This window comes from Parasteatoda tepidariorum, chromosome 4, assembly GCF_982258835.1.
Source record: "Parasteatoda tepidariorum strain Cologne lab strain chromosome 4, Ptep-v5.0, whole genome shotgun sequence".
Lineage (NCBI taxonomy): Eukaryota > Metazoa > Arthropoda > Arachnida > Araneae > Theridiidae > Parasteatoda > Parasteatoda tepidariorum.
In genome coordinates this window covers 108609449-108636375 of record NC_141758.1, presented here as the reverse complement: position 1 = coordinate 108636375, position 26927 = coordinate 108609449, and the positions used below count along the sequence as shown (strand labels likewise).

At 32.6% G+C, this 26927-nt stretch overlaps 1 protein-coding gene across 3 annotated transcripts in view; it reads left to right on the top strand.

The window, feature by feature from the left end:
- Window positions 1–26927, top strand: part of LOC107442570 (vesicular glutamate transporter 1) — a 222713-nt gene that overhangs the window by 188880 nt on the left and 6906 nt on the right. For all 3 annotated transcript variants that reach the window (XM_016056165.4, XM_087161900.1, XM_087161899.1), the window contains 9 exons: window positions 3172–3290; window positions 4221–4335; window positions 12807–12894; window positions 15244–15330; window positions 16659–16795; window positions 18751–18900; window positions 21590–21722; window positions 23764–23874; window positions 26456–26583. In XM_016056165.4, coding sequence (XP_015911651.2) covers window positions 3172–3290; window positions 4221–4335; window positions 12807–12894; window positions 15244–15330; window positions 16659–16795; window positions 18751–18900; window positions 21590–21722; window positions 23764–23874; window positions 26456–26583 — 1068 coding nt within the window. The remainder of the gene's footprint in view (window positions 1–3171; window positions 3291–4220; window positions 4336–12806; window positions 12895–15243; window positions 15331–16658; window positions 16796–18750; window positions 18901–21589; window positions 21723–23763; window positions 23875–26455; window positions 26584–26927) is intronic.

Sequence of the window (26927 nt, the reverse complement as noted above, 5' to 3'; positions counted from 1 at the left end):
CCCGTCAACCTATTTAGTGGAGAGAGGATTTAGTTCTGTCTTCCACCTGCTCACAAATCAAGGAGATAGGTTGGACATTTGCTTCAAAGAAGAACCGCGTTTAAATCTGACGAGCATAAAACTTGGCATTCAAGCTTTAACTTGAAATACATCAAGCACAGGGCAGTCATTGAAGTGGTAAAAATGTACTTTCTCCCTCTTCATTTTTTTTTTCTCAAATTTTAGTTGTTAACGTTTTAACTTTTTCTTGATTACATTAAAATATGAATTTTAAAAAAATGTACTTTTGTTCTGATTGTTCCGTTTTAAATATCATTTCTTTTTGAAAAAAAAAAGATGCACAATTTTTTTTAATTATTAAAAATGACAGGATAAATGTGCCTCCCTATTTGCATTACAATTTAAATCAAATAACATAGCATATTTTCAGTGTTTGGTTGCTCACAAGCAACAATGAATATTTTTTTGAGCAAAAAGAGAAAGGGGCGATAAGTGTCAGTCAACCCCAAGAGGGGGGCGATGGTCCACAAAAGGTTGGGAACCACTGGTTTACATTAATCAACGATATATAATCATGCTTAAAACTGAAGCATATAAACCGACACAATTAAAAATTAAATTTCCTCTTTTATTTCTCAGGAATTTTACTTTTTTAGTTTAAGCAAAACTCGTATGAGTTCAACTTATCAAACTAAATAAAATCCATTCTATGCTGTTAATCGTGACCACCACCAAAATAAAGAAATTTTTCCCATTAATTTTTTAAAAACTTCCTTTGTGTTTGTTGATTTATTAAATAATCATTGGTTTACATTAATCAACGATATATAATCATGCTCAAAACTGAAGCCTATAAACCGACATATTTAAAAATTTTATTTCTATTATTATTTGTTGCGCTTCTTGGGAATTTTATGTTTTTAGTTTAAGCAAAACTTGCTTGTGTGAGTTCAACTTATCAATATTAATTAAAACCATTCTATGCTGTTAATCGTGACCATTTTATGGTAGTCAAAATATAGAAATTTTTCCCATTAAATTTTTCTATTTTTTTTACTTTATTTGTTTATTGGTTTATTAAATAATCATTAGTTTACATTATTTAGGTTTATTAAAACATATTTTCATGTATTATGTTTCTTTACTACGCTCTTCAAATATGTAACTGCATTGAAGACTGCAGTAATGAATAGAATTTTTAATTACAGAGTCATAGTAATCATTAAGCAATACATGTCATAGTAATCATTATTATGCTATGTAGAGGATTCTTACGGCTTGTTCTAAATTAGACTGATTTTTTTAGAAATTATAACGGGATAACAAATGATATTATAATAACAATTTTTGCTGAAAACTTATAAGAAATGGGCATAAATTATCCTTCCTACAGTACCTGAGATTCGCTCTTGCAGAGCCCGACAGGTGGCTTTGCAAGTTTTATTGACCTCTCGGTTATCAGTCTCGCAAGTTTTATCGGTCTCTGCAAGTTCTTCGTCTGCCCACTAAAACATATGGTTGAGGCTTCTAACAGATACTTCTTAAATAACTTTCTTAAAGTTTTCTTTCATTGAAAGATTTTGAAAACTAGTGATGTTATTTTTAATTGCTTTTCTTTAAATTACAAATTTATTACTTGCAGCTCCATCTACCAAAGAGTTTTTGAACTAAAAGCAGAAACTTAGGAATATAAAAATGTATGCTCTATCACATGAATTTGTTACAAGAACCCTAACCATTTTCTTAACCTAAAAGTTTTAAAATCCGTTAGAATATCGTGCATATGCTTATTTATCAATTATATTACTGAACGCTTTTATTTTTGAACTACGGGGCTAAGTCCCCTGTCTGCTGACGCTCATCAACCCCGATGATTGCTTCGCAATTGCTGTTTCTTGGCTTGAATCAGTTGAAATTATTCAACTAAAAATATATGTACCTACTAAAAAAAAAAAAAAGAACACTTGTGCCTCCACTTAAAAATATTTCCCTCCCTTATGAGACTATTAAGATTTATTGGTGAACATAAATAATTTTTCTAAGTAACCAGTTTTTGAAATAACATTTAAAATTAAACGTAGTATACTGTTATAACAAATTTGGACAGTTCACAACTGTAATTTAATATTTTTTCTTACCAAACAAACGAATGTATATTTAAAATGCAATTTTTGTGCATGAAGTTGAAAGTTAAGTTCTAAATCATTTAACGGATTTTTTTTAATCGCAATTCATAATAGTATATAATGTATTTTGCACCTACGAATAATAATTGTTAAACGGTTAATACGATCAGACACTGATTTGAATAACTTTATCTTAAAATGCAACGTAGAAATACGTTATCCTAACAGTAATAATGATAAAGACAATCCTCTTAAACTCTTAATTTGGAAAACAAACAAAAACAAAAACGTAATAACAACAGTGAAGGTAAATACCTTTAAATTACGGATGCAATACCTTTACGAATTATATAAATTTTATGCTGGTGACAACCAAACAGTTATGAAAATTAACGTAGGAAAACTAGATCCTACCATGTGATTTTCCTGCTAATAAAAATGTACCGAAAACAAAAGAAAACGGCGACATTAGAATTTTATATATAGTAAGAAACAAAGAATATTTATTAGTTATGTTTGTGGGGAAAGTCCATTAGACAATGCCAAACTTCATCTATCAAAAGTCATCTATCTTCCGTTCATCTATTCGGTGAACGGATACCACTTAATTGCCGTATTTGTGAAAGAACGGGAGAGCTGGATTATGGTCACCGAGTTTTGAGCTTTAGCCATGAGAGCTGTATTAAGTTCATGGTTGTGTTTGTGGTCATTCCTGTGTTGCTATTAGCAGTAGAGTGTGTGTAGGACCCGTTGTGTATAAATGAGACTGAGAAGCAACAGCGCGAGGAGGACCATGAGGCAGTCACAAATAGCAAGTCAACTGTTCTATGGCGACCATCAATCGAAGTAGTCGTAATCACGTCCGTTAGTCACCAATGTGGGGGCTAGATCATTAGACAATGCCAACCTTCAACTATTAAGAGGTACTTCTAGGTGGAATCAAGTTAGCATGTCTCATATAGTAGTGAGTTGATATTTAATAATCGTAGTGATAGTTAACGCCACATGTTAATGCATTTGTTTTAATTTCCACTCTTTCTTTTAGAAACCAGAATTCAACTGGTCAGCCGGTACATTAGGTGTTATAGATTCATCATTCTTCTGGGGATACCTGATCACCCAAATTCCTGGTGGATTCCTTGCTACAATGTACCCAGCTAACAGGTTTGTTCATTCAATTAATCCTCTTTGTACTGTCCAACTTAAATGATCTCCTCTTAATTGGAGAGGGTTGACTCACCGATCTTAGCCCAGTTGGCAGTGAGCTGGACTCTCGTTCGTGAGAACGGGAGTTCGAATCCAGACAGCCGAAGATTCCCCTTGTAGTAAATGGTGACTGGTGCACGTTAAATCTGTCTGGTCACAATGTCCTCTATGTTCCCATAGCAAATCAATACCTCTAAGGGCACTGAATTGGAGATGGATCGTTCTCTGATTCAGGTCAAAATTACGATCTGTGGATGAATGAATGGATGTATGAATGGGTGTGTGAGAAGTCAAATTCTGGGCAATAGATGGCGCCACTGGAAAACAAGAACAATCGCACCACTTGTCACAATGACATACGACAACAACAACAACTGTAATCGCTATTTGTTTCTTGCGTATGACATTCAAACTGAAAATCATTCAGTTAAAAGGTCACAAAATGTTTTATTCTATTAACACATAATTAGTACCGCAGGTTTAATTTCCTATTCTGTGTTAAATTTAAAAAAAAAAATTTCTGTTACCATCGACAACTTCCTACTTAAATTTTTGGTATCTATTTAAAATTTTGGGTATTTTAGCAAAATTAGTACGAAAAGTAAAAGTTTGCTTTAAATAATTATTTGTATTCATTGAAGCTGTCGAATGATCACAGCTTTACATTTCCAATAGAACTGAGTGGGTGACCACTTGGATTAGTTTGCAAAGGAACCGAGGGTGTGTGGTATGGGTCCTACTGTTCTACCGTAAAGTGCTCGACTTCGCTTGCAGGTAGTCGGGTTACCGAAGCGGGTGTGCCATCCCCTCTGCAGAGGATCAAAATTGTGATGGCTTATAATATGGGGAAGTTTTTTTTTTCCTGAGACATTTTCTTCTTTGTTACAGGGTATTCGGCACAGCCATTGCTGTTTCATCGTGTTTGAACATGTTGTTGCCGGGAGCAGCAAGAGTTGGTCCTGGATTAGTTATAGTAGTTAGAGTACTTCAAGGATTGGTCGAGGTAAGTTTTTTTTTCTCATTATTCATATTTAGTCTAGTGTTATTTCATACTAATTATCATTATATTGATTTCATTACTTTACCATACTATTACCAATGATAGTGATGTTAGATTTATTTATGTGAACTTGTAAAAATAACTAGTGCCGAAACTTTGAACATTAATTGATGCCTAAATCTGTAATGATAACAGGTGCCTAGACCCGCAAAAAAAATTTAATAAATAAATAAAAATAGCAGATATCTAATGGCAGTTCAGGCATCCAATTAAATCTAATATAAATCACGTGGTTTAGCTTGATCACTTCACTTCTTCTCGAGCTGTGAGAACCCAATTAAAAGCATATTATTATTTATATGACTAAGACAATAGTATTTGAATTGAGACTTATATTTAGGCAATCGTTGGATCATCGGAAGTGAAATAGTGTACGTAATTTACGTGAAGTTAATCTTCACATAAAATGTTCTCGTAAAATATACCCATTAAATGGGATGCCTGTAAGTGACCCTGTATTTAATTAAGTTCACTTTAATTAACATTTTAACGCATGTGGAAAAATTGAGCTCAACTTTGACACGCCATTTTTTTTTAATTGACGATCAGCAAACGCTGACGTCATAGGTTATATGTATGGATATATTTGGTCTTCTTCTTCCCGAAGTGCAAATACCCAATTGATATTTCAGTCAATGTTTTTAGCCATTGGCAAAATCCAAAAATCTTGGTTTGGATTTGATTTGATTGCGTCCTCACACTTTTCAACTGTGTTCAATAGAAATAGTAAACAGTGCGCATGCGTCGTAATTGCATGCGTTGCTAAGGCGACCGCTGCTGTTTTTCTTTTTCTTTTCTCTAGCAGGCATTTTCAATGTATTTACATAATAATAATAATTTAAAGTATTTTTACATTCTTTTTATTATTGACTTATAATGACTGGCTCGACGGTGATTTCAATATAAATATGAATGATGAAGATGGAAAAGTGTTTTGTGACGTCTTGAAACACGTACATAGGCAGTTCAATCCGACGACAAACATCCATTGAGACAGTTTTTGCAACCTGTGATTTGAAATGTTGAGGCGTTTAACGGAGTCAATACAGAAAGAAAAAGCAATTGACCCATGGGTATCCAGTGATAGTAATAAGGCGATCACAACTTTTTTTTAAAAAAAATTTTTAAGTCAAAAGCAGACAATTAGAAAAATGATGCCAAAATCTTGAAGTTTATTTCTTTATAAAATTATTCCATTCAAATTGAGAGAATAAGCTATAAAACACATATTTCTACCCAATCACATTGATTGACAATAAAAGAATTTCGTGAAATATGTAAGACTGTTCCTGATTCGTTGGCCGTCGAAATTTACGCCTATCTGGTGTTCTCGCCCACTTACTACAGGAACCTAAGCTTCCGGGTACACGTTCTGAAGTAAGTGATCATCTAAGTTGCTATGGTAACGGAAGATAACAAAATTCCTCGAAACTTAATTCTTTTTTTTAATGCTATTAATTCATCTAACTTTTGAACTAAGAATAAAAAATGAAAGTGTCCATTTTTTTCTTCTTATCTTAAAATCCTCTTTTTTGCTTAGAAAGTTAAATATACAAAACTTGAACAAAATCGGTCGAATTGTTCCTGAATTTGAAAGAAGCCTTGTTTTTAAAATTCGATATCTCAGGAGTTATTCGACTGATTTCGCTCAAATTTTGCATTTTGTCACATAAAATTTTATCCTTTAAAATTATGTAAAAAATTTTCAACCTTACAATTTAAAATTTTTCCGACTATTATTAAATAAAACAATAAGTGCGTACAAAAAGTTATATTTTGTATTGAATTATCTTTGGATAAACAAGTTTTATAGTTTTTTTTAATGCTATTATAATTCAGCTAATTTTTGAACTAAGAAGAAAAAATTAACGAGTCCATTTTTTCTTAGCTTGAAGTCTTTTTTAGTTAAGAAGAAAATTAAAAAAGTTAAATACAAAGGCACTGCACTTGAAAAGATGCTAAAGCTATTTTTTCAGCTTTTGTTAAGCATGGTAATTTGCATCTTACAAGCAGGCGAAAATTGATTTTGTACGACATTTAAAAAATAGTGATTTAATGCTGTTTTTTTATCGTTATTTTTATAATAATAGATAGCGCAGAAATATGTCAAAAAAAAAAATTAGAGGGTTTTCGTATGCAACAAGGCAAAAAAAAATTATAATAATAATTGCATTAGGAAATATTTCAAGCAAAATAAGGATTTTTTAAAATATGTTTTCCGTTAGTTCCTTATTACTTACACGATTAAAAAAATTTCGTCTCTACTCATCTTCTCTCTCCTATTCTCTTATCTTCTACTTATCTCTACTTATGTTTCTCTCTAACTCTCTATAAAATAAAATAAAATTCTTCTTTGGTTAATAAAAGAGAAAATAAATTTTTCTACGTTTTTTTAGAAATAGTACACTAAAGATATTCCATTTTTAAGAAAATTTTAAATTTTAAAATGTTTCAATAAAATAAAAAAATTTCAGCTCTTTTTTTACATACATTCCTTTTCTTTAAGAAACTTCAGAACTTAAAATTTTTAAATCGGTTAGCAAAATAGATATACTTTTATCCTTTTTTTAAAGGTAATTCTCTAAGAAAAGGGTGAAATTATATATATTTCATTGTTCGATGAACTAAAACTTTTTAATTAAAATCGGTTCACAAAATCTAATTTTTTTCTTCTTTTTTTAATGAGAGTTCCAAACATCTTCCCTTTTTTTAGAAGCTTCAAAATTTTAACGAACAAATTGATTATTAAAAACTAATCTTATTTAAACAAAAATTTATACTTATTACTTTAAAAATCAGGACCTTCGCCAAATTCCTTTTTTAGGAGCACCGAAAAGCACGATTCAACTAACGAGCTACAGTCCCTGACGAAATTATTGAACACACTATAAGAATCTATGTAAAATCTTAATTATTAGGTGATACTATACAGCTTTATTGTTTTTATGCGACTGAAACCGGTTTGCACTTATTTATACGTTCTTGTATCAATTGGTTAAAACAGACGATATATAATATAAATTCGAGGATTGGATAAATCGGACGATATATTATATAAATATAGAATATTTATTATATTAGGTATTATATTCTTCTTCTTCTTCAGCACAACAGCCCCTTACAGGCCTTAGCTGCCTCAACCACACGTAACCTCCAACGCCTCCTGTCCATGGCGACTTTTCTCCAGTTGTTTATCTTAAATACTTTTAGATCTTTAGCAGTGTCATCCAGAGATCTAGTAGAAGGTCTTCGTCTAGCCCGAAGGATTTTTAAAGGTGGCGATTCGGACTGCATTATTTTCTGGACCTCTCCGAATATGGCCAAGTCATCTTATTCTGTTGCTTCGGATGACCTGCACTATCTGTGGCTGTCCATAGAGTCTATATAATTCAAAGTTGTATATGATTCGCCAGCAGCCTCTTTCCTGTTCTGGGCCAAAAATATTTCTCAGGATTTTCCTTTCGAAAACACCTAGAGTACGCTGAGTGAGTGTCTGCGTTTAGTGTCCATGTTTCACTTGCATAGAGCAATACAGCTAGAATAAGAGTCTTACAAATTTTAATTTTAGTTTTTCGACTGATTAGGCTTGATCTTAATTGCTTTCTTAGTCCAAAGAAACACTTGTTTGTCATTTTAATTCTGTTTGCACGAATTTATAAGCAATACTTTTATATTTAAACAAACTTGTAATGGATTTAAAATCGAGATTTTTCATATACTTCTTATTTGTATTTATTTTTAACGTATTGCATTACAATATTAACCAATTGATATTCACGAACATAAACAAAGGCAAACCGGTTCCAGCCGCTTAAAAACAATAAGGCTGTGTAGTCTCACGTGATAATTAAGATTTTGCATCGAATCTCACAGTGCGTCTAATAGTTTGGGCAGAGACTGTATGAAACAAAGTTCTCATTTAATTATTTAGATTAAATTCTGAATTCCAAGTCAATATTTATAACACTATCACTTTTAACCGTTGCTATTCGATTTCCATAAAGAACAATAGAGACTACATTATATTGTCTAGACTCGCTGTATAAAAGCTTTGTCATCAGACAATCTCTATGGAACTTCCTTCCTCTATGTATATGATTACTTCTTTACTTCCGGAGTTTCGAGATTGTTCCTCCCTTGGCGATGCCCCCTTCCCCCCCCCCATCCTTACGATGAAAAGGAGAATGAAGTCCTTTAACATTGTTCTTTGGCGAAATATATGGCGTATAGTGTATCTTTTGTGAGGCAATGAGTTGGCGTTTGTTTCGAATGGCTGCAATTTATATTGTAACAGTGGTTGTAAAGTAAAAGTTAGAGCTCATTTCTAATATATATGCCTGTGTCAAGAATTTATTTTGTTACGCAAAAGCTTGAAATAATTTGTGAAGTAAAAACGATTTTTTGTTCAGCCAATGCTGCAAAAAAATAAATAAATAAACAAAAAAAAATCACAGCTAATCAGATCATATATAGAATGTTCTGTATTAATGCAAATCTTTGCTACAATCCTTGAGGGCTGGGGCCGGGATAGCCTGGTTGGTAGGGCACTGGGCCCATGTCCAGGAAGTTGTGGGTTCGATCCTCGCAGGCCGAAAACTCTCCGTGTAGTAAATGGTGACTGTCGCGCGTTAAATCTGTCGAGTCGCCAAGTCCTTCATGTTCCCATAATCAATACCTCTGGGGGTACCGATCCAGGAATTATCTTGTCTTCTGGATTGGGTTCAAAAATTACAAGGCTACGCCGTAGAACATTGGTAGTCATAAACTCTTTGGGTCGGCTGTTCAACTTACGATAATAAAAAAGATATGAAATAAAATAAAAAAGTCCTTATCAAAGAGCCGTGAGGGCTCAGGAGATAGAGAGTTCACCTTCTAATGATGTGAACCGGGTTCGAATCCCAGCGATTACTGGTCGATTCGAATTCCACATCCACCTTGCACCGACCACAGTGCTGACGTAAAATATCCTCAGTGGTAGACGAATCATGGGGGTTAAAGTCCCCTTGCCGTCAGGCTAACCGCGGGAGGTTTTCCTCACCGCGTAACCGAAATGCGGGTTAGTTCTATCAAAAAGTCCTCCACCGAGGCCAATTTCACCCAGATCCAGAAGTTCCCTTGTCTTCTGGATTGGGTTCAGAATTACAAGTCTACATAGTTGAACATTAGCAGTCGTAAACATTAAAATTTGGGTCAGCCGACCAACGACGGTTGATAAAATAAAATCAAAATAATCAACATATTAGGTGTTTCAAATTAATACTCAAGCAAATCGTAATTTAACGAATCACTGGTGAAGATTTCAAGACTAAAATATCAAAACCTATTTGACTGACGGAAAAAAAAACAGAGAGAATTCGAGAAGTAAACCAATGTTTCATCATGCATTCAAACTGGTCTTGATGTTTGTCACTCTCTTTTACTCACTAGTATTTCGTCAAACTTTGCAAACTTTTTTGTTTCATGAAACTTGTAACTTTTTAGAAAAGATATATATATTAAATATATATATTAAAGGGCTGATCATCATATATACTCAGGCAGTAATTATAAATAATAAACTAGTTCCTCCTTATTTAGCATTTCTTTTAATTTATCTAGTTTTGCATAGAATGTTGTTTTACATGTTTGATGATCGTTCTTAATATATTTTTTCCTTATTTTTGTAAAAGAATAATGATTGTCCGTATTTGGCTACTAACATGTTAGTAAAATTTAACACAAGAGAAAAAGCTAATCTCGATTCTGATTGGTTGTTGAAACGTGGCATTTGTTTACGTTAGCAACTATTCTTTCCATTCTATTTCAAATAAGACAAGCCCGTCAAGTATCAATTCTCTCAAGTGACACATTCTATATTCTTTCACAAAGATTTCAATTCTTTCACTTTATATTTCTGCTCAAAACAAAGACAGGCATGAAGCAATGTAGAACATAATCAAACTAATTATGTATCGAAGTTGCCAGATACGCAAAATAAAAATATATAATGATTACAATAAAATACATAAACAAATAATAAATATAAGTTGAATGAAAGACGTTAGACGAGAAAGAATTATATTTCAACAAATGCAATGTGCGATGCGGCCATGTATTTAATTAACTTTAATTAAGATTTTAACCTATGTGGAAAGCTTAGCTCAACTTCAACGCGCCATTTTACTTACAAAGGACCAGCTGACGTCATAGGTCACATGTGTGGGTATATTTGGTCTTGAAGTACTAACATCCAATTCAGCTGGAACAGAAACTGGATTACAGCATTGCAAAGGTTGACACATAAAATAACTTTGAGGGCTGTAAGCGCAGAGTGTCCAGAAAGGACTAACTAATTTCAAAAATAACAATCTCAGCAACAAAGGGAGATAAAGGAATAGAAACAAACGGCATTTCTATTGTGAAGGCTATAAAATTTTTCTGCAGAAATTTTGGAATTTAGTTTCAAAATTTGTCAATAAATGGCGCTGTGCAGAGTTCTTGAAAAGAAAACAACTGCCGTAGGACTATAATCTAACCTGCTATGTTCCAATATCAGAAACACACGTTATTGATTAATAGAATACATGGTTTGAAAAACCTAATTTGGTACAAAAACCTCCCTTTGCATTTTAATGCTAGAACAGTTCACTCTGGTCATTGGTGACTCGATGCGCTATCTAATGGCAACTTTTGTAACTAAATTCAAAAATTTCTGAATAGAATTTTTACAGCTTTCATAACTTACCGTTGGTTTCATTCATCTATCTCCCTTTGTTGCTGAGATTTTGAAATCAGTTTCAAAGAGATTGTTTATTTATCTAAAAAACAAATCGACAAACTCTTTCAAAATTTGATTTAAAAAAAACAATGGATACCAACTAAAGTAATTAAATTCTATTGAAAATTATTGAGTTAATTATATGTTATTGCAAATAAACTCACTAAACACTTTTTTGTTAATTTATATAATTTTTACCACGTGCAAATCCGTGGCATAAAATGTGTGCAAAACAGGCAATTCATGTTTCTCTCTCTTTTTCTTAAATAAAAGTAGATTTCTAAAATCATTAAAATTGTATAATTAAATATCAACCTTATTAATTATTAGCTTCTTTAAATTATCCTGTATAATATTACATTGCTCACATCCATCTTCAGGCCCATCCTTGGTAACTAACAAATCAAACGTATTTCAGTAAGAACGCGCTATAATATAAAATCCCTCTATTTGCGGTTTTACCTCAATTTGCGCTTCTGTTTTCATATTTTGAAATCTGGGAATCTCATTACGAAAATATTTTAAATCATTCTTGAATATTTTCTCGTTCATGTAAGTTCATTTGAATTCGCCACTCACTTTATAGATTTCGTTTTATGCTATGTTTTGTTTTTCCCTTTACATTTTATTTTCTGTTTCTTAAGTAATATTCATTACTTAATGTGTTCTATTATATTTTGTTTTAAAAAAAAAATTGTGAGTGCTCCTCACACTATTGTATTGATATATTTTGCTTCGGCTTTATTGATGCAATATTAGAAAGCACTCCTTTTACCGGATATAATCGCTTGAGCTGTTGAAGAGATTATATCTTTTTTCCGGATTTTTATTATTTATTTATTTTTTTAAATAATTTTCTTCTTCCTTTTTTCCATTATTCTGCAAATTTTTTTCCATGTTTTCTCTGCATTTTGAGCTTATTTTATGAGTTCTATATACTTGTAGCTTATTTATTGTGCTATATATATATATAAGTTCAAAATGTAGAGAAAACCATGGAAAAAATTACAGAATAATGAAAAATTACAGAATGAAGAAAAATAATAATAATAATAAAAATCCGGAAAGAAAAAAATTTATAAAAATCCGGTAAAAAATATATAATCTTTTCATCAGCTCATACGATTATATCCGCAAAAAGGAGTGCATTCTAATATTGTATCAATATAGCCAAAGCAAAATATATCGATACATTAGTGTGAAGAGCACTCAAAAAAATTTACAAAAAATTTACGACAAATAAAGTATAAGGCATCAAATAAAAATATCTCGTAAGAACAGAAAATAAAGCGAAGTAGCGAATTAAAATGAACTTACATGAATAGGAATTTTTTCTAGAATGATTTAAAATATTTTCGCAAAAGCGCAAATTGAGGTAAAAGCGTAAATAGAGGGATTTTGTTTATAGTGCGTTCTTACTGCAGTACTGAAGTGCGTGTGATTTGTTAGTTACCAAGGATGGGCCAGAAAATGGATGTGCGCAAGGTACGTTCTTAATTTTCTTTGTGTTTTTTTTCTTTTTGACCTTTTTGTATTTATTTACATATATATATATATATATATATATATATATATATATATATATATATATATATATATATATATATATATATATATATATATATATATATATATATATAATGTGTGTTTGTTTCAGGGAGTAACATATCCTGCTTGTCATGGCATCTGGAGACACTGGGCTCCACCAATGGAGAGGAGTCGGTTAGCCACTCTGGCGTTTTGCGGTAAACCTTCTTTACCTTCCAATTATAGATAACTGAATCAATTTTCTTTTTAATCCTGTTAAGAGGTAGAACAGATAAATTGTGAAGTTTTTAGTAGTCTCCACACAAAATTTTCCTCTCGAAATGTAACTCATAGTAAAAGAAAATTAAGAAACTAAAGAAAATGTTGTTTGAATAGAAATATAGACTGAGTGTCAGCTTACCCCTTCAATTTCGTTTGATCACCCCTATGTTCGTGGTAAATGTTCTACGAGGCGTAAATATGTTATTTATGACATTTGAATATCATTTCCTAATAGTATAAGACCAGATGGTTTTGGATATATGAGGGCATTCAAATGAAACCTGGTCACTAGTGTAATGTAACGATTTTATTAACTCACAAATGCAGTTATACACAGTACACATACTCAAAAGTAGTAGCCAAAACTGTTGGCACATTTATCCCATTGCGACACCTTTGAAGAAGCTAGTAGGCTTCTGTCGGATCCAGGCCTGGACCCAGTCACACACTTCGTCATCCGTTGTGAATCGATGTCCGCGAATAGCTTGTTTTGGAGGTCCAAAAACATGAAAGTCACACGGTGAAAGATCTGGACTGTATGGTGAATGTTCCAGCGTTCCCCACCGAAACTACTGCAATGTCGTCTTCATCGCATTGGCCGTGTATGGACGATAACTTGTGTGATCATCTTCTCTTCTGCGTACAACCATACTGTCGCTATGCAACGTCAAACGTTGCGATTTGAGTCAGTTTCTCTACCAATAGATGGTGCCACCATATACGCAGTTACATGGCCCCCCATTACGTCTAATGCAAAGTTAGACGGACTGACCAGGTTTCATTTGAATGATCCTCATAGATGTCGAAACACTTTTTCAACTGCATCCTTAAAATGCTCAATAGTGTTTAAATCTGGAGATTGTGGTAGCCACCATCACATAGTAAAAGAACAAAGAGTCCTTGACATTCTTAGGAGAGCCCATTTCCTTGTTGCAAGCATCCCTTATGACACTAAAATATGACATTAGCAAACAAAAAGCGGACCACCCTGAATAACTTTTGATCTAATGATCGGAACTTAACGTTCTAGAACTCAATTTTAATGGTTCGAAATGGGTGACTTTAAGTATGCTAATTATTTAGTGCAGACGATATTGTAAGTTACGAAATCTCTGAATGAACATACCTCTTTTTCGACGAATTCGATTTCCTGAACCCCTAAATATAGGGGTTAGCCGCAATATGGGAAATATGATCCTCATAGTTTGGTCAAAAAAGCGGTCCAAAGTTTGGATTCCTTAATATTAATTTTATTTTTTACGTATTTCGCCATGTCTCGAGAGCTTTTTAATCGAATTAAAACATGTTTTGCACACAACTATAAAATTCGTTTATCCAAAGATAATTCCATTAAAAATACAACTTTTAGCAAATATTTATTATTTTCTATTGTTATATTTAATAATGGGCGAAAAAGTTTTGAATTGTAAGGCATGCAATTATTTACATAATTTTAACTGGTGTAATTTTAAAAGACAAAATACAAAATGTGAAGAAAATCGGTCGAATTGCTCCTGAGAAATCGAATTTTGGAAGAAGCCATATTTTTAAAATTCAATTTCTCAGATTTAATTTCTTCCTACTGATTTCGCTTAAATTTTGTATTTTGTCATGTTAAATTATATCCCTTAAAATTATGTAAAAAGCGCATACCTTACAATTTAAAAAAATTTCGACTTATTAAATAAAACAATAAATATTAACAAAAAGTTATATTTTACATGGAATTATCTTTGGATAAACGTATTTTATAGTTGTGTGCAGAATTGTGTCCAAAAGTTGTGTATTCCAAAATCCAAGAGGATATCGTCCCGCAGTGGACTGGTCGATTCCCAGTAACACCAGCATCACTGGCTGTGATCAGTAAGCGAGTGGGTGACCACTTTGAACAGCTTACATAGGGACCGAGGGAGCGCGGTATGGGTCCTCATTAAACTGTTCTACCGTAAAGTACTCGACTTCGCGCGCAGGTCGTCGGGTTACCAAAGCGGAGCAGCCATCCTCTCTGCAGAGGATCAAAATTGTGATGGCTTGTCTTCGGATCATCCTCAGGGATGGTTTCCAGACCACCGCCAATAGCCCATTGTGCAGGTCATTAAAAAAATACCTACCAACCTTTATTTTAGTTTTTTATTTAGCTCTTTTAACATTAAATATTTGTATTTGCTTTTAACGACAAGCTTGAATGAACGACAATTCCATTTGCCTTTGAGAACTGTCGTTTATAAAGGACTTTTAATGTATTTTCACATACAAATGATGATTTTATTGTATTTGAAATGTAGGGTCATACGCCGGTGCAGTAGTTGGAATGCCTTTGTCAGGTTTCTTAACAGAACTAATAGGCTGGCAAGCATGTTTCTACTTTTATGGTAAGAGCTTTTTGTTTTATGAAATGTCGTTCCATAAAAATTATTTGGTGAATTTTTTTTATCAACGAATGTTTTTTTTCTCGTCATATCTGGTAATAACTATGCATTGATATTTAGTTTAAAATTGTTTTTAAGTAATATCTCTAGTTATTGATTAGTAATAACGTAATGTTTTTTTTTAAATAATTGAATGTTAGAACAAGAAATATAAAAAATATAAACTTAAAGTCAATTCCTACTTAAGTCAAAAAAAAATTTATTTTAGTTACTTTTTATTAAATAATGACGATTTTTTCCCTTATAAAACTAAAATTAATTAATTAAATTTAATCGATGAATTAATATTTGTGCTACCACTTCATGTTCTTTATTGAATTTATCGGCCATTTTAACAGTACAAGATCAAAAAAGATCTCACTGTAAAAAAAAAAAAACTCGGTGAATCTTTAACCAGTATTTGGTGAAAGGTTTCTCACTATCCCAAAGTTTAGTTAAATGAAAGATCATTTTATTTTAGTTACACCATAAATTGTGAAGTATGACCGAAAAATACTTCCTGTTGCAACTAATGACACCAAAATTTGGTAAAAGACACAAAATTTTGACGGTGACTGTAAATTGAACGATATTTGTTTACGACGCCATGTTTGCCTTACAACTCAGTCTCGGGAAGACTCATGCATGTTGTTTCAAGCACCAACTTATTTAAGTAGTTTTATTTGCCTTCATTAAAGTTCATTTCTTTCATTTTGCCTTTTTAAGTTCGGTTGATGGTATAAAACGGTTAGAGGTATGTCACAAAATAACATACTTAAGGCAAATAGTTTTGTTGCGGTAAATAGCAACCTTGGCCGGCATTTGTACGCTTTAAAAATACCTAATAATGGTGTAACCATCTTCTGCTTTTATAAAAGAAAGAATGATAGCAGGTGTTTTGTTTCTTCAAAACATCTGCTTTTAGTGCAACCTCCTACCGATATATGTAGCTAGAGAAAATATCAAAATATGGTAAAATTGAGATCCATTTTTATGTAGCCAGCAATTGAATACCAATTTTTGGTGCAGCATGGCACGGAATTTTTAACAGTGTATACATAAGTAAATAGTAGCTTCGAAGACACATGCTAAGTCGTTGTGGTATTTGCAAACAGTGAAAAATCCTACAAAAAAAAAAGGTAACTATTGAAAATTGCCCAGGAAAGCAGGTCTAGGTTTCAGTTGCAGATATATTGGTTAGTTTTATTTATAATAGTATTAATATTCAATTACAATTTGTTGATATTATTTTTCTACTTGATTGTTAAAATTTTAATTATTTATTCCGTAAGGCGCTTTTGGGATAATCTGGTACGTATTCTGGATGTGGCTGTCCTTTGAGAGACCCTCTACACACCCGACCATCACTCAAGCAGAGCTTATTTACATCGAGAACAGCATAGGAAAAGTTTCCAGCACCCTTCCTACGGTAAGTACTCTTCACAGAAAGCATGTGACGGAATTTCATTTTTATAGTCACGAAAATGTTAGTACTAAAAACCTTTTTTCAATAAAGCAAAAATATTGCAGTTTCTAACCTTTCATCCTAAAAGGATTAAAAATTATTTTTTAAAGCATTTTTAAAAAGTATCGTCACTTAGGTCTAAAATGACGTTTTAGCTGACGTCACACTAGTGATAGGATCAAATTGCATTGTCCATTAAAATTTCATGACAAGGTGGATTATAGCCGAGCATGCAAGACTTCGCGAAAAAAAACCTTATAATTACCTAGGTTTAAGATTACTTTCATCTTGATACTAGCTTTATTAAAGGATTTCTTCACTCTTGAAAACCCTTATCAAACCTCAATTTAAGGTTTTTATATAGAAGGTTGTTTTTCCAATGTTTTGGATGAGGGTAATGTGCGTAGAATAGAGCAGATTGTCACAGATATCGCTTTAAAGTTACAAGGTTTACACGTAAACCGTATAACAACCTTTTTTAGGTTTACATTCAAAGGTTTTTGTTGAGTGAAGATGAACCTTATTTTGCCATCTGGGCTCCGATCCAACCATTTCTTTCACTTTGCAAATGCAGATTTCTGAATGTCAACTAACTGGTTATTAGGATGGACCGAAAGTATATTAAAAAATATGTATTGATCAAAGTATATATAAATTAAATTTTTTAACAAAAATGTGTGTTAAAAAACTGTAACTTATTATTATTTGCCCAATTAACGGATTATTTTGTAAAGGGAACAAAATTGGTATCTTGTCTGCTTTTTCGCGATACTGCAAGTTTATCAACTAAATGTTTAGAATAAAAATCAGTAATTTCAATATTATATTTATACTATTTATTTCACTTCTTAGTAATGGGTAAAAGTAAAATTACCTTTTCTACTGTTTTTTTTATTTTTTTTGCTACTATTTATTCGGGGGGCGGGAATGCTCTTTTCCTTCGCCTCAAAAGATCGTTACTCTCGGAAGAAAAAAATATCATTAGGTTCGAATCCCAGCGAATTCCGCATCAGGCTTGCACAGGCCACAATGCTGACGTGAAATATCCTCGGTGGTAGACGGATCAAGGGTTAGAGTCCCTTTGCCGTCAGGCTAACCATGGAAAGTTTTCGTGGTTTTTCTCTCCATGTAACGCAAATGCGGGTTAGTTCCATGAAAAGTTCGTCCAATACTTGATCCAGGAGTTTCCTTGTCTTCTGGATTGGGTTCAAAATAACAAAGCTACATTAGTAGTTACAACATTTCAAGGTTGAACATTATAAGTCGTAAGCCCAAAAAATTGGGTCGGAAGTTTAACAGCGGTTATATAAAATAAGAAATACATCTCTCATTTGGTGAAACAATGACGTAACTGATAATTACTCTATTTAGGTTGATATTGCAGTTACGTCATTGTTTCACCAAATGATATTATATAATAGTATATCGTTCATATACTATTATATAGTATATATCTCTTAATAGTATATAATTTGGTGAAACAAATTACTCTATTTAGGTTAGGACTGATAATTACTCTATTTAGGTTGATTTTGCAGTTACGTCATTGTTTCACCAAATGAGCGATATACAAAATAAATGTATCGGATTCCATATACTTAAGCGTTTTCAGTCAAGTTTTGACAACATTTAGTCTATTGAAGCAAAAGAAGACATCAATTTAAGCATTTTACATACTTCTTAATATTGGTAATCTACTTCACCGCTCAAAGATTTGCAACAATTCGGTTCACCCCACTTACAGGACTGTTATCTGACCACGCTATTTTCATTAAAATTTTTATTATCTCCCAGTCAGATTAGAAATTCGGTCAGTTTACTACCGACGAGTAAGGTATTCAAACAAAAATTTCAGCAAATTAAAGTTTAACTTGATATCTGTTCTATTTCCTCATGATATTGTCTTTTTTAACTTCCAGTTAAGAACAACTCCTTGGAAAAGTATATTTACTTCCATGCCAGTCTATGCAATCGTTGTCGCCAATTTCTGCCGAAGTTGGACATTCTATATGTTACTATTATCCCAGCCGACTTATCTCAAGCAGGTCTTCCACTTCGACATTGATCAGGTAAATTATCCTTCTCTTTTTTTTCAGTTTATAATTGTCTCTTAAGATGGCGACACTTAAGGATTGAGGCTAATAATGTCGACTGAAACTTGAGATGGAACTAATTGCGTAAATGAGTCGTATTACTTCCAAAGTTGGAGAAACTTTTAGATGTTATAGAAACTTAGGCGTTGATAATGAAAAAATATAGGGTTATAGACTAATAATGTAGACCGAGACTTTCAGAACAAGGGTAATTCACTAATAATGCAGACTAGAGCTAAAGAGTAAATAATTTAAATAATGTATAAAGTAATAATGTAGACTGAGATTTTATGGGTTAGTAATGGAGACAAACAGGGTTAAAAATTAATAATGTAGACTAGTACTTAAAAGGACACTGTAACTACAGTCGGATTTCTATTTAACGAACTTCCATTTTGCGAATTTCTCTATTTTGCGATTTTTTTTTTCGAGGTACCAAGAACTTTTTGGAAATTTCTTCGTAAAATAACTTCCAAATAGCGAAGTGAATTTTCTATTGAACGAACTTTTCTTTGAGATTCACTTTCAGTATTTCCCAAAATATTTCAAAACATTTTAAGCTTGTTAACCCATTTGATGGGTTGAAATGACCTTGGATTTTTTTTCGTAGCCATTTAACTTTTAGAGAAAGCAGTAAAATCCCTTTCCTTATTCTTTGTTTGCATTTCAAGCAAAAAACTGTGACAAAATGAACGGATTTTATCAGTAGTCATTAAACTTATGAATGCATGTGGTAATATATGTTTAAAATTATTTTTATAATAAATGCAGTTATAATTTTATGCATAAATTTACCTTTTTTTAGTTGAAAATGTATGTAGCATATACTGGATAATGCTTTGCTCCATTCTCTTATCGTTAAGATTTATAAAATAAATAGTAGATACATGATAAAAGTGTTTGCAATTGCTATTTTAATTATGTCTAGTGTTTATGAATTTAGAACCTGTTTTGTGTTTCAAAAGATGATTTTGTATTTAACGAATGTTCCATATAACGAACTTACTATCGGGATTTAGCGACCTCGTTAAATAGAGGTCTGACTGTATTTCGCAGCAACTGTCACTTGATGCATGTACTCCAAAATCATAAACTATTTACTTATACATTATTTAGATTAGAACTTGTCCAAAACGAGATTGAAATTTATTTAACTATAAATGACATGTAATTCGTTAAACCTATTAGAAATGTGCTATAGTATAATTCGTGATATAAATCAAAAATCGTCACATAAATTCGTAATGTATAAATTCGTGAAAAAAAGCGTTTTCGACAAAATACTAAAATAGAGATCTATCGACAAAGACTACTCACTTCTACCTAGCTTAATAGTATGAGATTGCCGCAGCTGATGCTCTCTGGTTATTTAAGTTTCCGTTTTTAAAAGCGTTATATTTTGAGCCACCTCAGCTAGATTTGGTATGGGACATTTTCAGCTGCAATCATTTGTCGATTCGCCGTGTAAGAGAAATAGTAACGTAAACAAAACAAAGCAAACGTTGCCACCGACGGAAAAGAAATACATCCAAAATTTGGGAGCCACGTAAGAGAATTATATATATTAGATGAGATAGATTTCCGGAGATAAAAAAAAAAAAAATCTTTAGTGATGAGGGCGCCAGAATATCGTTAAGAAACCTTAAATTTTTAAGAGAATTTATGTGTAGCAATAAAATATTTTTTTTTGTATTCAATTTTACAATTGTGTGAAAAAAATATCGACTCATTCGAAAAGTTCAGGAGATGTAACGAAATACCCCAAAAGGTGAAATTAATATTTAAGTTCTCAAACCTTTGACTTAACTATTTAGAACTATAATTTTTAGTTCGATAGCTACTCCTCCCTTATATTTTATTCTAATTCTATAACTTAATCAGGGTGCGTAGCCAGATTTTTTAACAAAAAATAACCACTTTTTAAGCACGCAAAAAATTTTTTTAAGAACCATATACATTAACAAAATGCAAAATAATTTTCAAAGACTTTAGATGATCATGATTAAATAACTAGTTTCTGAAAAAGAACTCTTTTTCTTGATTGTATTAGCCATTATAAAATGATCGAGAGATTTTTCGGTTCGATATCAGAGGGTGGAAAATGAAACCTGAAATCGAGATAAACTTGCAAAATGCAGCAGAGTTGCGCATGCGAGTGCAATAATCTCACCGAACCCAGCTCTGTCGACGCACATGTTAACTCGCAAGTATTTCATCAAACATGTAAAAGGGTTGGCGCCTTCATACGCTATGGGCAGACGGTACGCCGAAATAGATTGTGGTTGAATGAATTGTGAAAGCGTTAAACAGAACAATGTGAAAAGTACGCTTTTCCATAATACGTGGCGAAAATCAACATGGAAAAGAACAAAAATATCTCATTTTCAAAGAGTGAAAATGAAGCACTTTTTAATAACACCCCATGAAAAAAGTACCTTTAAGGCCTTTTAAAAATGGAAATAGAAAATAAACACCTTTAAGCACTTTTTAAAAACTCTACACAGCCTGTTAATTGATGATTAGCTCTAATTAATAAGCATATTTGAAATCGGACCGACATCGTGAAAATCTGATCAAAATTTCTTAAGGCTAATATTTTGTTTCCTACTCTTGTTAAAAATAACTTATTGTTAATAAATAAAAAAAATGTGTTCTATTGTGACAGTCAGGTGTGTTGGGAGCTCTACCCCATCTCGTGATGACCATGATAGTTCCAGTAGGTGGTCATCTAGCGGACACACTGCGAAGAAGAGAAATCTTGACAACAACAGCCGTTAGAAAAATTTTTAATTGTGGTGGTAAGTGTTTCTCTATTCTCTTTGTATTTCATAGCAGGGTGGTTGAGCCGCCATGGTTCAGGGGACAGAGCGTTCGCCTTCCAATCAGGAGAACCGGATTCGAATCCCAGCGATGACTGGACGATGAGAATTCCGCATCCGGCTTGCACCGACCACAGTGCTGACGTGAAATATCCTCAGTGGTAGACGGATCGTGGATTAGAGTCCCTTTGCCGGTAGGCTAATAGTAGGAGGTACTCGTGGTCTGCCTCTCCATGTAACGCAAATGTGTAGTTCCATCAAAAAATCCTCCACAAAGGCAAATTTCTCAAAATACCTGATCCAGGAGTTCCCTTGTCTTTCGGATTGGGTTCAAAATTACAAGGCTACGTAGTTGAACATTAGTAGTCGTATACCCAAAAATTGGGTCGGCTGTTCAACGACGGTGCGCTAGTTGCAGTCTTTTTGTCGAGCAACACCTCAAAGAAGAGAGAAGGATCAATTTAGTAGTCCGACGAACATAAACAGCAAGGTGGAGGTAAGAAGGATGTCACTACGTTCGGACAACTAATCTGCGCAGTGGGGGATAATGGTCATTACTTTCGGACTACTAAAGAAGTCTTCTTTCTTCTAGGAAGTATAGCTCAACTCCAACTATAAAACTTTTTTTCGGTAAATATTAATTACTAAGAAAATCTATATTTCAATATGCATGATAACATTAGCATGCACATGATTACAGGGTACACTAGTACCCCCGGTTATATAATACGTGGTTCAGTTTGAATATTATGGGTCAATATTAAGAGGAGATATAGGGCCATGTTGTAATACAGAATATTGACTTCCAATTTCCTCATTTTAACGGTTATATATATATATATATATATATATATATATATATATATATATATACAGTAACCTATAGTAAAAGTACATTTTACCTAAAATTACATTTTAACATAGGTAACAGTTGAAGAAACAAACTTTGAAAACAAAATGTTGAAGTTTTACAACACCAATATGCGAAAAAGAGTTGGCCATCACTTATAAACACATGTTATCACAAAGAGATTCTGTGACACATAGAATTCATTTGTATATCTTTTTAATTAACTTTTCAAATAATCTAGCTTTGTTTTAGAATTTTTCAACAGTTCGATAAAACATGTGCTCGAATGCGTTCTAATGTTATAAATTTAATTTGTGATTGCTACAATATAATATTTTTGTTCACAAAATAGTTATTTGTCTCACTAATTTTCATAAGCTCAAAAACATTTTTAGAGGTAACAGTACAGTTTCTTCTTATAATTATTAACCAAGTGGAATAGGAGATGAGGAAATTCCACCTTAAGACTCCACAGTCCCGAATAAAAGTCTCTTTCCTGGTAATATCAGAATGTTGAAAATAATTAGATATTAAAAAGACATTTTATATGGCTTGGCTAACAGTTCTGGAACTGGGTCCATGTATACACCATTTTTTATAACGTGTAAAAATTCAAGTTCAATTTTAGAAGTTACATCAGATTGAATATTGTTGTCCAGTCCGAGGCGTCATCTGTTGGAGCTAGTTGTAACTAATTGTGAAACTAGGTGAGAATAAATAGATTTCCTCAGCATAAATCAGCTCATATTTTACTTTGTTTGAATTTTCAAAACGTCAGTCATTTTTAGGAACCTTATAAGTTCACAGCCAAAACATATTTTGCTTTTACATGAAAAATTATAATTTACAGGGACGATAATAAAATTTCAAGGACTACGTTTTTTGAAGTAGATGTAAAAGATAAAGAAAATCTTCTTTGTCAGACCGAATACGAAAAACGTAGGGTGCAACACTTTTGTAATAAACTTCTATCACCACCAAAAGTTCATAGGTTTTCCTTTCAGTCAGACAAGAATCGTTTTCAACAAGTCTACTAGAAAAATATTTATAGCATTTTTGAATTGGTATTAATGTACGTTATTGGATTCCTTAAACATACTTCATGATAAGGCCTTGTATTGTGAAACAATTATCAGAATATTTTGCAATAATTATTTTTTGTTTCAATAGGTTTTGGATTAGAGGCAACTTTCATGATAGTCGTAGCCTATACAAGAAGTGCTCTTACTGCAACTATTGCTCTGGTTTTGGCAGTAGGTTTCAGTGGATTTGCAATATCAGGTAACAACAACCACTTTTTTGCTATAACTAATGAAAGCACTTCACTATGTCAGTTCTAAAAAGTATAGAACGCAGAATTCCGTTTAAAACGTGAGGGAGAGTTGAGTAGTTCTTCGCGGGTATACGTTCAGTAAATGTGCATCGCGCTGTTACCTGCAAACTTATAATGACATTGTAATGGGAATATTCATCCATTAAGAAAACGGATCTTGTGTATTAAATGTACACTTCCTGGACTAATTATTCGACGTACTGTAAGATTCTATGTAAAATCCTAATTATCAGGTGATATTATACAGCTTTATTGCTGATATTATACAGCTTTATATTCGACGCACTATAGGATTCTATGTAAAATCCTAATTATCAGGTGATATTATACAGCTTTATTGCTGATATTATACAGCTTTATATTCGACGCACTATAGGATTCTATGTAAAATCCTAATTATCAGGTGATATTATACAGCTTTATTGCTGATATTATACAGCTTTATATTCGACGCACTATAGGATTCTATGTAAAATCCTAATTATCAGGTGATATTATACAGCTTTATTGTTTTTACGCGACTGAAACCGGTTTGCACTGGTTTACGTTCGTGTATCAATGGGTTAATTTAGACGATGTATAATATAAATTCGACGACTGGATAAATTAGACGATATATTATATAAACATAGAATATTTATTTTATCAGGTATTATATTAGTATATTATAATAATTAGATCAAATTACTAGACACACGGTAGATTTTTAATAATTACATACTTTTTTATATTAAAACATACATGAGATGGGTTTTTATTCAGGAGATTTTTTATATACTTCCTATTTGAATTTTTCTTAACGTATTGTATTTCAATGTTAACCAATTGAAATACGAACGTGAACAAGCGCAAACTGGTATCAGCCGCGCAAAAACAATAAAGCTGTATAGTATCACCTGATAACTAATATTTTGCATAGAATCTCTTAGTTCGTCTAATAACTTGGCCAGGAATTGTACAATTAAGCAACTCTGAGCCGCAATGGCTCAGGGGATAGAACATTCGCTTACCAATGAAGTGAACCGGTTTTTAATCCCAGCGATGGCTGGTCGATACGAATTCCGCACCCGGCTCGCACCAACCACAGAGCTGATGTAAAATATCCTCAGATGCAGACGGATCATTGATTAGAGTCCCTTTGCTGTCAGGCTAACCATGGGAGGCTTTCGTGGTCTTCCTCTCTATGTAACGCAAATGCTGGTTAGTTGCATCGAAAAGTCCTCCACGAAGGTAAATTTCTCCCAATACTTGATCCAGGAGCTCCCTTGTCTTCTGGATTGGGTTCAAAATGACAAGGTTACGGAGTTGAACATTAGTAGTCTTAAACCTAAATTTGGGTCAGCTGTTCAACGTTGGTTATAAAATAAAACGCGCAACTCTTTATGGTGTCAAAAGAAATCAAATTAATTTATCCGGCCCTTTTACCTATGGCTAATTATCCGGCCCTTTTATGTGGCTAGTGATAAACATTCTTTGATAATGAAAAGCGCAATTGTCGCCAAGTTTTTCTTATTAAGAATTAGAAAAATCCACAGTTAGAATCGTTTTGTTTTTTTTGGAACTTGATTACCTAATTTTAGTTTATAGGTGATTTCAAACCTTTTTTCGGTGCTATTATAGTAACTTTGAAAATACGAAAAACCTTAAAATTAAAAACCAAACTCACATATGAATAATTACAGTTAAAACATATTCCTCAATGTAAAACTTACTTGGTTAGTCTGACTTTTAAGCTGAACAACCAGCTGCTAACTCAGAGAACTAAGATTTTTTTAATAATTTTAATTTCTAGACTTGATGCATTTAAATGCGAATTTGTTTTTTGGAGGGGGGGATATTTACTTTTTATCAAAATAAGAAATATATATAGAAACTCAAGTAGCCATGCCAAAATTGAAAAAAAAAATGAAACCTTCAAGTTCTACCTCAAAAGGCAAGCAGGGTAAAATCCTAGAATATCTCACCTCTTGGCGACTTTTTGAAATCTTGCCAAGTTGGCTATTATTGCTGGAATCAATGTTGATTTTGGAATCAAAAATTTAAATTATTAGAAATTTATTAAAGTATTTTTTAACAGCATAAAAAGTAAGATAATAGTAATAAAAATAAGATAGAACAAAAAATAAAAATTTGAAATCAGAAGCATAAATGGCGAAAAAATAAACCCTTTTACCTCTTTTCTAACGATACATATCAAATAACCAATCAGGTTAAAGAATTTTGGTGGTGTGATCGGACGTACAAAATAATATCCCCGAAAAATCTTCCGGAAACCTAGTTTGGCGAAAATTTTGAAAAATCGCCATGGTGTGGGCTATTCTAGGATCCACCCGGGAAGCAGTTAACTTCTTATTCTAGCAACCAGAATGGTTGTGAGAACAGAAACATTATCAGTTATGACAGGATATTGAAGATTTAAAAAAAAAATGTACACAAAAACTCCACACGAAATAAATAAACAAAATAGATAAATTTCAACCCAGTATCGTCTTCTTAAAGTGTATTAAAAACCTATTTGTTTTCCAACAGGTTTCAATGTCAACCATCTAGACATTGCTCCTCGTTACGCAAGTATCCTGATGGGAATTTCAAACGGATTCGGAACACTATCGGGCATGATATGCCCCATTGTTGTGGAACTAGTCACTCAAGACGAGGTGAGTTCATCTTGAAAAATGTATTACTTACAGTATTTAATCAAGAAATAGGAAATTTAGTACCGTAATTTTGTTTTAGCAAAACAACCTCTTTAGTATGAATTGATCCTTCAGGCAATTGCTTTAAAACTGCTTTTTAAAGCCTCTATCATTATTTGAAATATTTATTCTTTGTTTAAAGCAAATGATATGCTATTTTTATTCAATTGTTAGATGACGTTTTTTGAGCCGTGGTGGCTCAGGGGATAGAGCGTTCACCTTCCAATGAGGTTCGAATCCCACCGATGGCTGGTCAATACGAATTCTGCACCCAGCTCGCACCAGTGACAGTGCTGACGTGAAAT